The 13959-nt window shown below is 36.0% G+C and overlaps 1 protein-coding gene across 9 annotated transcripts in view; it reads left to right on the forward strand.

The window, feature by feature from the left end:
- Bcas3 (BCAS3 microtubule associated cell migration factor) overlaps positions 1-13959 on the forward strand; it is a 575514-nt gene that overhangs the window by 300065 nt on the left and 261490 nt on the right. For all 9 annotated transcript variants that reach the window (XR_011705010.1, XR_011705011.1, XM_071603381.1 and 6 more), the window contains 3 exons: positions 1629-1729; positions 4511-4707; positions 12245-12342. Coding sequence is in view for 7 of the 9 variants with exons in the window: in XM_071603381.1 (XP_071459482.1) it covers positions 1629-1729; positions 4511-4707; positions 12245-12342 (396 nt within the window). In the remaining 2 variants the exon portion in view is untranslated. The remainder of the gene's footprint in view (positions 1-1628; positions 1730-4510; positions 4708-12244; positions 12343-13959) is intronic.

Genomic DNA, 13959 nt, shown 5'->3' on the forward strand with positions numbered 1-13959 from the left:
CAGCTAGCTAGCAGTTTTAACTACCACAGATCTTCATTTCAACACTGTATACATCTGCTGAGTAACTGACTGAACTCAGTCCTATTTCTCCTCTTGTAAGGAGTTAAGATAAGCTTTTGGTGAGCATGTGTCTTTTAAGTCTTGCCCTAGGTTATACTGCGTATTCTTCATTTGTATCTGTTTCCCTAAGATTTTGTTCTAAATACCTTGTTCTGTCAAGATTGCATTAAGATTGACATCCTTCTTTACTGCTCATGGAAGTGTATAGCTCTTTCTGGGAATATGTAGGAAGAAATTTTAAAACATTCACATCCTCTGATTCCATTTTCAGGAATCTAGCCTAAGAAAACTTTTGACTATACATGTATATACTGCATTATTGCATGGTACAAGTGATGAGATTGTTTTCTGTTTCTCATTCTTTTTTATTTTGTCCATATTTCTTTAATGCTCTTCTACTTTTCTTCCTACTGTTGCTGTCCCATCTTTTATTTTTTTTCCATTTTCTCATTACTTCATTGTTTGATTTCTCAGAGTATTAAAATGATACATGGGGGTAGTGGGTATATTGGAAATCTGTGCACTTTCATTTCTATTTGAATGTGAACCTAAAACAGCTCTAGACAAAATAAAGTCCATTTAGAGATGGATGGATAGAATGAGTGAGTGGATCTTCCAAAGAAGAGGCTAAGATTTGGGAGGATAAAATATTTATATTTATTGAATTGTTTTTCTGTTTCCACTAGGCAAATGTTCTTTTTGTATGAGAAAGTAGACTGTAGTTTGACTGTATCTTACCGAGTCAAAGTCAGGGAAAACTGAAATATCCAAGAAAGTGAAATATTGGATAAATAAAAAAAAATTTAGCAACTGAAAGTGTTTTTAATTAAATTTACATTCTTATGCCCACCATTTAGTTGATACTAATGGGTAAGTAGTTTGTTTAAAAGGAAAAAAATTTGTACTGAACATTGAACCTGGGAGTACTTTAACACTGAGTTACATTCCAAAATTATTATTATTATTTTTTTAATTTTAAGATAAGTCTCACTATGTTGCTTATGACCTTGCTGAGGTGATGAGACTGGCCTCAAACCTCAGCCTCCTGTAGTCCTCCTACCTCAGCCTCCCAAGTTGCTGAGGTTACAGGCATGTACCACCATGCCTGGCTCTTCTAAAGACTTTTAATGTAGTCCACCAGTGAATAGATTTGTTGCTATTCCTCAATGCATTTTGATATTAATATGAAGTTAGTTGTTTGTTTATTTTATAGTGATAAGATATCATTTTTTAAAAATCTGGCATCTTATGTTGCCCAGGCTAGTCTCAACCTTGTGGACTTCAGTGATCCTCCTGCCTTAGCCTCAACAAGTAGCTAGGGCTGCGGGCTTGTGCCAGCACACCTGGCTAGCCCTACAGATAGTTTTTAAAGTATGCTCTTAATTGAAAAATTTTCTTATTCTTAGGAACTTCAGTTTTATTTATTCATTCATTGTATGAGTTGCCTCTGTGTTTTAAATGTCATCTTTATCTTATACATAACCACAGTATTTGAGCTGGCTATATTCATACCCATTTCTCCACTGCATAAATTAAAGTGGTTGAAATCTGTGTTCTTTCTCCCACAGTGGTTCCCCCTGGAAGTCCTGGACCCATCACTCGACATGGGTCCTATGACAGTTTAGCATCTGACCATAGTGGACAAGAAGATGAAGAATGGCTTTCGCAGGTAAAAATAATGATGTATTTGGAGCATTAAAATAAAACGGAATCCATTGTCTGTTTTTATTCTTTTCCTTAGACAAAAATTATAGAATTGGTAATTCTTTGTTGAATCATTAAGAATGAATCATTCTCTGTATATTTAAAATTTATCAAAAATATTCCCTGAGGTATATACACACATATTCCTCTATATTTTGCACATACATGTGTTATACATAAACATTCCTTTCATATATAAGAATCTATGTTCATATATATACACAGAGAGTGAGTGTGTGTATGTGAGTTAGCTTTAATACAGAGAGCATAAAATGTATATATCTTTCCAACAGTCCATTTAAGGTCATTGAGACCTTATACTTTAGACAGACTCTTTGGAACACATTTTCATCAGATTTAAAGTAAGAGTTTTGCTTGTTAAAACAATGAAGCCATTCAACAGTGTTTGGGAATCATTTTGTAGAGCCAGCATTTTCTGAAGATGGCCCATACTTTCATTATGGAAATTCAGCATTGTACTGTGCACAAATCCTGATGGTGCCTGACTAGGTTTCCTTTCCTAAGTTCAAGTAGTGCTCTAAACCTGTCCTGTAACAGCTTTAACTGAAGGTCCTGTACCTTACTGGAGCTGTCTTTAACTCGGGAGCTTTGAAATAAAAGATACATGGGCAGTTGTCAAATGATGAGATTACAAGTGATTTCACTACAAATAATGTTATGTCTGCCTCAAGTCTGACATCATTTGATGAAGTTAATGACCTGTCTCAGATTACCAATCTGGCAGCTTTGCATCAGACAGATGCCTCAGAAAAAGTGGAATCCCTTTGTTGTTTCATTTCTTTCTCAGGGAAGGTAGCCTGAAAAGTGAAAATGAATCTGGCAATTGGAGAATCAAGAAGTTTCTAAGTAACATCTATTTAATTTATTACACCACAAATACTCAAGGGAATCTCCTTGAATGAAGGCTCAGATTCTGACATATGAAAGCCCATCCTCTCTTGATGATACAAGATAAATTAAACCCAAAATGCACATGCTTTTTCCAAAATCAAAATATTGTCCAAGAATGCTGGCAAAGAAACCACTGTCCTTCACTTCAACTTTTCAATTAGAAGAAGGGGTAATGTGTGCTGTCAGTGTGAAAGTATATACAATATGTTTGTCCTGCGCACAACAGGAGCGGAATACAGGAACATCTGGCCATCGCCTCAGTGAGATTGCACAGGCATCTGTTTACCTCTCGGCTCTGTGACACTGATGGTTCTGAGCTTAAAATACACAGAATGCTTTATCTGTGGCCTAATTTACATTGCTGAATACAACTATTTGAATCAGAAATCACTGTCCTCAATCTCAATGTTTTTCTCCCTGTGATTAGTGGGAATGTGCATATTGTTCCAAGACCATGATGCTTTTGCCCTTTCAGACTCAAAAACACAGAACTACACTCTATGAACCTTTTCAGTTATGTTTTGTTAAGAATTAATCACTGCAATCAGAGAAATGTGATTAAATATAAAAGAACCAGGGCAAAGATTCAAGGAATGGGGGGAAGTCGCTCCCTAAAGTGTTTGCGTAGACACAGATATAGCAATGACAAGACTTGGAGATAATACAGTAGTTTTTCACCAAAGGTTTGCATATTTAGTTTCTTATTCAAGTTGATCATTTGTAAAACCATGAAATACACACATTTTCAGGTTTTGCACATTGTCTTCTATATGCTTTTTCTTTACAGTGTTTAAGATAATATTGGCAACATTTCCCTATCCATTTCATAGATGATGAAATTTATAAAGTATTTTGGTATTACTATGTATGTGTTTTGTGTGTGTGTGTGTGTGCATGTGCGTGTGTGCATAAAATGCCTGTCAGTGTTTGTGGCTGTTGAGGAAACTAATTAAATAACAATATTTTAAATATGAAATTTAGTTTGAGAAAATACATATGATTTTCCATTTAAAAGTAGGGTTTTTTAAAATTTGAAAGCAGCATAAATATTATAATATTGAATTATAGAAACTAGCTGTGGTGTTAAAAAGTATGTCAGACCTTTTCTTTCTAATACTGGTGGAGATTGAACTCAGGAGTGCTTTATCACTTAGCCCTATCCCTAGCCCTTTTTATTTTTTATTTTGAGATAGGATTTCACTGAGTTGCTGAGACTTTCCTTGAACTTGTGGTCCTCCTGCCTTAGCCTCCTGAGTTGCTGGGTGTTTTGGGGGGGTTTGGGTTTTTTTTTTTTTTTTTGGATGGGAGTACTGGGGATTGAACATCCAGATGCTTACCATTGAGCTAAATCCCCAGTCTTTTTTATTTTTTATTTTGAGATAGGTAAAGTTTCAGGAACAATTTCAACTTCTTCATGAGTTTGATGTTGAGTGAAGGAATTGCTTTTAATATGTGGATTAGTAGGTATAGTATCCAGGGATGCCCACTAGAAGGTAAGTAGTGTAGAATGAATGAAAAAAGATAATCCCTAGGGAGCTAATATTAGTTATATAAGTCCAGAAACTAGTCTTTTCTCTTTCATAATTTTTGAATTGCGTATGTGATGCATGTGTGTGTGTATTTACACAAATGAATTTTTATAATGTCAGTGAAAACCAGTAAAGGGATATAGTGAATGTGTATTTAGGCTATAACTATGATCACCTTTGATTGTGGGTACACCGACCCTTTCCCACATCAAGATGGGCTTCAAGAATATGGGATTCAGGTATTGTGAAAGGCCCTCAAATTCTACTTGTGATTTGTTTAAATCATGATTCCAACTCTTTTTCAGGTTGAAATTGTTACACACACTGGACCCCACAGACGGCTGTGGATGGGTCCACAGTTCCAGTTCAAAACCATCCACCCCTCAGGCCAAACCACAGTCATATCCTCCAGTTCATCTGTGTTGCAGTCTCATGGTCCAAGTGACACTCCACAACCTCTTTTGGATTTTGATACAGATGACCTTGATCTCAACAGTCTCAGGTAGGCAATGAGAACGAGGGAGTTACTTAATGGTAGGATTGGCAAATTCATTCAAAATGAGCATCCTTGGTAACATTTGTGACATGATATCATGTTGCCAACAGTATGCACTGTTACCTGTGATTCACTGTCATCTCTTAACATCTGAACACATGTGATCAATATTTGTGTTTCAGATTGTGATTTCTCTAAATTCAGGACACTTTGAATAGCCATCCTCATTTGTGATATTTGGCCCACATTTCTAAATGTTGAAATCTGATTATGATTTTTTTTTCCTTTCAATTAGACTTCATCTAATCCTGAATCACCCTTCTTTTATTTTTTTTATTGGTTTGTTCAAAACATTACAAAGCTCTTGACATATCATATTTCATACTTTAGATTCAAGTGGGTTATAAACTCCAATTTTTACCCTGTATACAGATTGCAGAATCACATCGGTTACACATCCACATTTTTACATAATGCCATATTAGTAATTGTTGTATTCTGCTACCTTTCCTATCCTCTACTATCCCCCCTCCCCTCCCCTCCCATCTTCTCTCTCTATCCCATCTGCTGTAATTTAATTCTCTCCCTTGTTTTTTTATTTTTTTATTTTTTTCCCTTTTCCCTCACAACCTCTTATATGTAATTTTGTATAACAATGAGGGTCTCCTTCCATTTCCATGCAATTTCCCTTTTCTCTCCCTTTCCCTCCCACCTCATGTCTCTGTTTAATGTTAATCTTTTCCTCTTGCTCTTCCTCCCTGCTCTGTTCTTAGTTGCTCTCATTATATCAAAGAAGACATTTGGCATTTGTTTTTTTAGGGATTGGCTAGCTTCACTTAGCATAATCTGCTCTAATGCCATCCATTTCCCTGCAAATTCCATGATTTTGTCATTTTCTAGTGCTGCGTAATACTCCATTGTGTATAAATGCCACATTTTTTGTATCCATTCATCCATTGAAGGGCATCTGGGTTGGTTCCACAGTCTTGCTATTGTGAATTGTCACCCTTCTTTTAGATTATAGAAAGTTTTAGGATGAGAAATTGAGTGTTATTATATGTTACCCTACACTCCTTTTTTGCCAGAACCATAGTTCATGTATACAAATTATGCTTTTTATTATTATTACTTACATTTTAAATGCAATACAGGTATTTTTTGCTTTCGTGGTCTCACATTTGCTTAGCAGTTTAATTTGCTCCCTCAAGACTTGCCATACTGAGGTGCTACAAATAATGAAGGGTTCAGTCTAATGCCGTATAATCTCCTGTGCCTTTTTTCTCCCTTACACACACACACACACACACGTACACATACACATACCTGGGACTGTAGCTCTGTGGTAGAGTCCTTGCTTATCATTACAAAGGCCTGAGTTTGATCACCAGCAGCTCCCCACCTCCCCACCTCCCACCCCCAACACAAATCTATGCTTCTAGATTTTTTTTTTGTGTGTGTGTGTGTGTGTATGATACTGGGGATTGAACCCAGGGCCTTGTGAATTCGAGGCAAGCAGACTTCCAACTAAGCTATATCCCCAACCCTCTAGATTTGATTATAAAGCAACTGTATGACCTTCTTGAATATTTTTTAAAATACAATTGTGGTAAAAGATATTCCATTCTCATGAAATTTTTATCTCTTTGCCAACAGCAATTAAACATTTAAAAAAATTTTTTCTAGTTGTAGATGGAAATAATACCTCTGTTTTGTTTTATTTATTTTTATATGGTGCTGAGGATTGAGCCCAGTACCTCTACCACTGAGCCACAACCCCAACTGCAATTAAACATTTTTTTTTTTAATGGAGACAATTCCTTTATTTTATTTGTTTAGTTTTAATGTGTTGTTAAGGATCGAACCCAGTGCCTCATACATGCTAGGCAAGCACTCTACCCCAGAGCCACAACCCCAATCCCTGCAATTAAACATTTTTTAAAATATTTTTTTAGTTGTAGATGAACACAATACCTTTATTTTATGTACTTATTTTTATGTGGTGCTGAGGATCGAACCCAGTGCTTCATATGTGTGAGGCAAGCACTCTGCCACTGAGCCACAATGCCAGCCCCTAAACATTTTTATGACAAAAAAAAATATATATATATATTGCAAAGCTGGATTAGGTCTTTCTTGTTTATTTTTAAATTTAGTACATATTTGTTGAGTACCCGCCAGGTGCTCTACAAGGCTCTGGGAACTACACCTGGAGTAGAGCCAGCTGCCTGGTTGATGTTTCCTCTCATGGTCTCCAAAGTGTCAAACACTCCCCTGTCTGAATCTCAGCTATTCAGCTCATCCCTAATCCTGCTCTTCCCCTTACCTTTCTCATCTCTTTACATGAGTCTTTAAGCAGCTAGTACTCAAGCCAGGATCTAGGGGTTATTCTAGTCATCTCCACCTTTCTCACTTGCTGCATGTAACTCATCAAATTTTATCTCATATTCCAAAATATATTGGGAATCCTTCCACTCTGTTTTTCATTTGCCAGCAGCCACACCTCCAGTCACTTGGTTCCTTTTTATGTCTCCCTGTTTACGTATTGGCTTTCCACTCACTGATGGATCTTTGTAGAAAGGAAAGTTCCTAAGGAGAAACCAAGTCCTTGTTTAGTGTTTGTTTTTGTATGTTTTGTCTGTTTTTGTATGTTTAGATGCTTACTTTGTGTGATTTTCTTCTTCCCTAAATTTTTGTTTGGTTCCAATACATTTTACAAAACTGACACTTTTCTACCACGATGTCAGTCAACAAGGACAGGATATCATGGGTGTTAGATGAATTTTCAGTGTTGCTTATCATAAAATATGGTCTCGTTAGTTAGTCGAGCCATTCTCAGGTAGTCACATTGAGTCAGCCGTTAACTTGATGATTGAATGGATCATTATCCATTTACCACAGTCATTATTTAAATGTTAATAATAAAGCTTTTAAAATAGGTGACCCACTTGTTCTCTTTATAATTATGTAACCTGTTCATTCTCTTTGCTGAAACATGTACAAGAACCTATCACTATTTTTTTTAGTGCCTGTCAGCAGCTGTTCTTGGAAGGCCCTGTCTCTAGTCTTGGGAAGCCGTCTTGAGCTTCTCCACACAGCTCTGCCTCCAGCAGTCATCACTGTCCTTTACCTCGGACACCACCCTTTTCCTAAGATCTTTCTATCTTGCTTTTTTTTTTTTAATGTACTTACATTTCCAAAATCCTTTAGCATATTCCTCAGAGACTTTCCTTCTTATACAAAAGAGCTCCCAGTATTCTTTTTTTTTTTTTAAAGAGAAAGAGAGGGAGAGAAGAGAGAGAGAGAGAGAGAGAGAATATTTTTTTAATATTTATTTTTCATTTTTTTCTGTGGACACAGCATCTTTATTTTATTTTTTTTTAATGTGGTGCTGAGGATCGAACCCACAGCGCTCCGTGCATGCCAGGCAAGCGCATTACCGCTTGAGCCACATCCCCCGCCCAAGCTCCCAGTATTCTTTATATCAAAATGACTTTAAATTGTTTATGTTTGATTAGAATATTGTTCTGTTTATTGACTACTAAAAATATTTATATTAACCAGTTTTATAAATCTTTTTTGATTGCCTTTGTAATTTATATTTTAAAATTTGAGCAAATAGACTTGTTTAGACTCTTTTTTTAAGACCTTAGCTCCCATTGCAGCATAGTTTTAATGAGAAATTCAGATTTAACTCACATCAACTTTGTGTCTTTTTACATATCATTTCCCACCCCAGCATTCAACTAGGACTCAACTAAATGAAATTCTTATTGCCATAATCCCAGAGACTCAGGAGACTGAGGTAGGAGGATCACAAGTTAGAGGCCAGCCTTGAAATTTGGTGAGACCTTCAGCAACTCCCTTCCTCAAAGTAAAAATTAAAAATAAAAAGGGCTCAGGGTGTAGCTCAGAGGCAAAGCATCCCTGAGTTCAATCCCTAGTACAATGCAATAAAATAAAACAAATTCTCCTCGTTGTTGCTTACTCTCTTCTAGTCCAGTGCTTCACCTGTGGTACATCTACATTTTTCAGACTTATACACAATGGCACTATGGCTGGGCATCAGTCTTCCGTTCTCCTTTAAACTGTGAAGAATTTTACTAAATTTTTTTTGTATCAGTTGATCCTTAGTACCTATTACACTGTCCCTGTACTCCATTAATATATCATAAATTGGGCTGAGGATGTGCTTAAGCAGTAGCGCACTCGCCTGGCATGCGTGGGGCGCTGGGTTCGATCCTCAGCACCACATAAAAATAAAATAAAGATGTTGTGTCCACCGAAAACTAAAAAATAAATATTATAAAATTCTCTATCTCTCAAAAACAAAAAAAAGATATCATAAATATGTTGTACAGTCATAGTCTGCCTGCCTACATCTCCCAGTAGGAAGTAGATAAACAATATGTTGACTGTCATAAAGAAATCAGATAAAGTTTAACCTCATGGCAGTTCCTTATCCACAGCAAGGATCCAAAATGTAAAAAATTTAATGATATACTTGTTGATTGACCTAAAAAACATAATGTAAATGAAGCTGAGTATTCAGAATCACCCTTTCTACTCACGCCTATCTCCTCAAAGATTGGTAACAATCATTTTATTTTAATTGGTATATAATTCACATAACATAAAATTCACCAATTTTAAGTGTACGGTACTGTTGGTGGAGGTATAGCTCCATTCTCGAGCACATGCCCAGCATGCACAAGGCCTCGGGTTCAATCCCTAGCACCCCCCCATGCATAAAGTGCACAGCAGTGTTTAGAATATTCACCATCGTGTGCATCCATCTCCACTATTGAATTCCAGAATGTTTCTATAATCATAACCAGTTTATCTTTTTTAATTATGGAAAAGTGTAAATATACATAAAATAAAGAGATAGAAAAAAAGACCTATGTATTTGTTGCCCCGCTGTAACACATTAATTCATGGCCAATCTATACCTGTCCCCAACTCTGGATTATTCAGAAACCCTAATATAAGCTTAATAAATAATAGAAAATGAATTATTCCAAATAAGAAAGTGTTTAGATTGGATGGGGCCTTTACTGTGGATGAACTGACTATCTTTGACAAGCTAGCTTCTTGTTGTTCTCAAGAACAAGAAACTTCAAATATGCTATCTTTTTGTTACTGGGCCATATTTGCTTAGGCTTGCACATCCCAGAACTAAGTGATTACTGCCAAGATAGGAGGGGTTACCATGACTGCCTTAGAAAAATTAGCTGCAGTGGAATGCTAGATGTTCTTCCATAGCTGTGTCCAAGACCTGTACCACAACAAACACACATACTTTCAAACTTTATTTTCAATAACTGATTTCTTTATCTGCAATTGGCATTTCAAGCTTCTGGAATCTGTTTCGTGTTTTTATCATCACTTCTTATCCCCCACCAATAATAATGTTATGAACTCTTTTTTCAGCCAAATCCTGTACATCAAGAATGCATGCATTTTTCCTACTTCGTTAAAATTCTAAGGCTCTGCCTGTTCTAGTCTTGTGCTTCAAAGACACTTCTTTCTCCTCTTCATCTCTACATATCTTATTATAACTATCCCATGGTATCCACTGGAAATTGGTTCTAGGAAGCCCTGAGGATGCCACAATCTAAGGATGCTCAAGTCCCTTTTATTGTGGTATAGTATTTGCATATAACCTATGCATATCCTCTCTTTAAATCATCACTCTGTTATGAGTAACCCTTATATGATGTAAATGCTATGTAAATAATAGTTACCCAATATTGTTTAGGGAACAATGACAAGAAAAAAGTCTGTACATGTTTAGTACAGATAACAGTTTTGGTTTTTTGCTTTTTTTTTTTTCTTGAATACTTTTGGTCCATGGTTGGTTAAATCCAAGATACTGAAACCATGGATACAGAGGAGTAAGCATACTATATACAGATCCATTTCTGTAGAGTCTGCATATACGGTTATGTATTACTTAATGAGAAATTATTTGCTAGCTTATTTTGTCATTACTGATTTCATATTGTGTAGTAACACAAACCAAGAGAGTTATGCAGTATGCTCTTACCTAACCACTGTTATACATGCAGTTGATCATTGATCTGTACATACTAAATGATGCATATTCTCCCTTCTCATTCTGAACTTTTTTAATGTTATTTTCTAATTCAATTTCTTTAACATCAATTCATTAATGTTCATGTGCTATGTCATATATCCACATATAGACCTTGTGTTTCATTTTTTCCCTACTTCTTCCTAAAATAATGGTGACATGCAGTCAATATTCAGTAAATAGCCATTTATGAATGAATTACCAGAAATACATGTAAAAGTTTCCTTGAACTCCCAAGACCTTTTTAAAATTTTTTTCTTTTAATTTTTTTATTTATATATGACAGAAGAATGCATTACAATTCTTATTACACATATAGAGCACAATTTTTCATATCTCTGGTTTTATACAAAGTATATTCATTCACACAAAGTACATACATGTACTTTGGATAATAATGTTCATCACATTCCACCATCATTTTAACTCCATGCCCCTCCTTCCCCCTCCTACTCCTCTGCCCTATCTAGAGTTCATCTATTCCTCCCATGCTCCCTCTCCCTACCTCAGTATGAATCAGCCTCCTTATATTAGAGAAAACATTCAGCATTTGGTTTTTTAGGATTGGCTAACCTCACTTAGCATTATCTTTTCTAACTCCATCCATTTACCTGCAAATGCCATGATTTTATTCTCTTTTATTCCATTGTGTATATATGCCACATTTTTTTTTATCCATTCATCTATTAAAGGGCATTAGGTTTGTTTTTTTTTTTTTTTTATAACCTTGTTCACTATCAGACTCAGGACCTGGATATCCCAACTCCAGATATTTATATGTTAATAATATTTATTCTGATGTAGCTAGAAAACTTCCCTTGGTGTTTAAACATTCATTATTCTTACACTACTTTTTGTAATAAATTGCCATTTTGCTGTGGTCCCAATTAATTCTTGTATATTAATTGGGAATTTTATGGAAGTTACTTGGTTAGTACTGGTCCTAAATTAGACCCCTGCACTCACAACACAGCTTTGTTATCCTGTGTTTTGTTGATAATTATAAGGAAGTTTCTTAAAATTTTGAATCATGCATTGCTGCCTTTTATGGAACTCATTACTAGCTATGATTTCATTAATGAATTTGAAGAGTCTTGGAGCTCTTCATATGTGTCCCTTGTGAAAGCCAAAGATTTCATTATAAAGTATTTTGTTCCCTGTCCCATTCTACTCTTTCTGTCACTTTAATATCATTTTTTTAAAAAAATCCCTTATTTAAAAATCTGTTGAGTAACACACAAAAATGAGTTAGAAAGGGTGTTGGAGTGGAGGAATATAGTTTGGCTGTGTACAAGACTTAGGGACTCCAACTCCCATTTTGTCTGGATTTAGAATGAAGGATTCTCTAATGGATTGAGCTGTTTCAGCATTCCTGATTTAAGGTCTGTTGTAGCAAGCAATAGTGTTCATGCCAGTAACATATGTGATTTAAATTAAATTGTGTTGCAGGATCCAGCCGGTCCGCTCTGACCCAGTCAGCATGCCAGGGTCATCCCGCCCAGTCTCTGATCGAAGGGGAGTTTCCACAGTGATTGATGCTGCCTCAGGTAGAAAACCTCCTCACACATGTTTACTGGACTTTTTTATGCATTTTAAATTTATTTCCTTGCACAATGTAGAGGATGATATTCATTTGCCTTGGTTGGTTTTCTTTTTTGGTGGGATTGTCTGTGTATTAATTCAGTTCCTTTCCTGTATTTGTTACTAAACAGCGCCATGCATTTGAACTTTCTTAAGGTTGGTAAATAATACGTTGGAGTTGGCACTTGATTAAATGTAATGAACATAGTATTGAAGGCTACAGGGTTGATGACTGTTTTGCCTTTGATCACTGAAATGTAGAGAAGCAACCTTGACAGAGAACGTAAATACAATATATGGATTCAATTTACTCAACCTGTTGAGTATCAGAGTGCCTGATCTGTGGATGTCGAGAGAGTCCAAATACTAAAGCTTGAGTAGTTTTATTATTGGAAGCATAAAGTTAAGAAATTCATTAACTTTACTCTAGCCTATCTATCACAGTTATTAATGTCCTATCCTTGGACTCAGTCTGTGAGAATGGATCATTAGTACCTGGCAGGAGCCTTTTGCCTTTGTAGGTGATAGTTGCTGCCTTAGTATTATAAAAAATGCTTTCAGTGAAGCCTGCTAAATAGTTGAATTATTAGTAATATATTTCCGCTTCTCTCCCGTGAGTGGTGAAGCAACTAAGTAGTTTGCTTTGCACTGTTGTGCAGCTGTGGGACATCTGAAGGTAACATGCATCAGGATTTTTGTCCAAAAAGTCTCTCACAAGTAGAATTATTAAATACTCACTCAGCGTTAGTGAAACAGTTGAGTCAGAGAGGATTTTAATCTATAGTGATTTCAAAATCCCTGAAGACTGCTGATCTGATTGAGGCTTAAACTGCAAAAGAAAATGGGAACTATCACAGAACTGATTTGTGAAGGTCACTTTTGAAAAAAACCAAAGCTTCTGCCTGTGCCTGCGCCTCCCCCCCCTCAACCCTCCCCACCCCTGCCACCGCCAAGTTTCAAAGCTAGTGAAGTTTTTTTATTTTCTTAGCTTTCTGATTTCTTAGTGAGGGAGTTGTACCTTGTAGCTTATTGAGCTGTCCACATCCAGGGCTATACCTTAATTTTTAATGTGGACACTTTCTTTAGAAGACTCATTTTTGTTTCTCTGCTTTAACTTGGCAAATATAGATGTCCCCTGGAAACAACACAGAAATGGGCAATCTAGCTCCTGGCTTCCCTGCATTGAATGGGATATTGTGATGGATAACTTAAACATGCATTTTTGATAGTCTCATTGTGAGAGTACTAACAGTTCAGGCTGATCTGGAATTATCGTTTAAAATTCTGGAAATGTTATATATTTTAACCTGAAATATATAGGTTGAAAGAGTAGGTCTTGTTGGGCTTCTGAAATGTTCTTAAATTACCATGTTATTAATGTGTTATTGTCAAGTGACTAGCTGTCTGGAATACATGTTGCCAGAATGCTACAATGTTTTTAAGTTGGCAGATTCAGTATGGAGTCTAAGGCAATACTCCATATTTATCATGTAACCATTTTAGCTCTGTGTAAAATTGCCTTCCATAACAAAGAAATAGTTCCGTGTTTTGTTGTTTCCATAGTTTCTCTCTGTTGCAAAAAA

The sequence above is a fragment of the Marmota flaviventris genome, chromosome 17, assembly GCF_047511675.1.
Source record: "Marmota flaviventris isolate mMarFla1 chromosome 17, mMarFla1.hap1, whole genome shotgun sequence".
In the NCBI taxonomy this organism is placed as follows: Eukaryota; Metazoa; Chordata; class Mammalia; order Rodentia; family Sciuridae; genus Marmota; species Marmota flaviventris.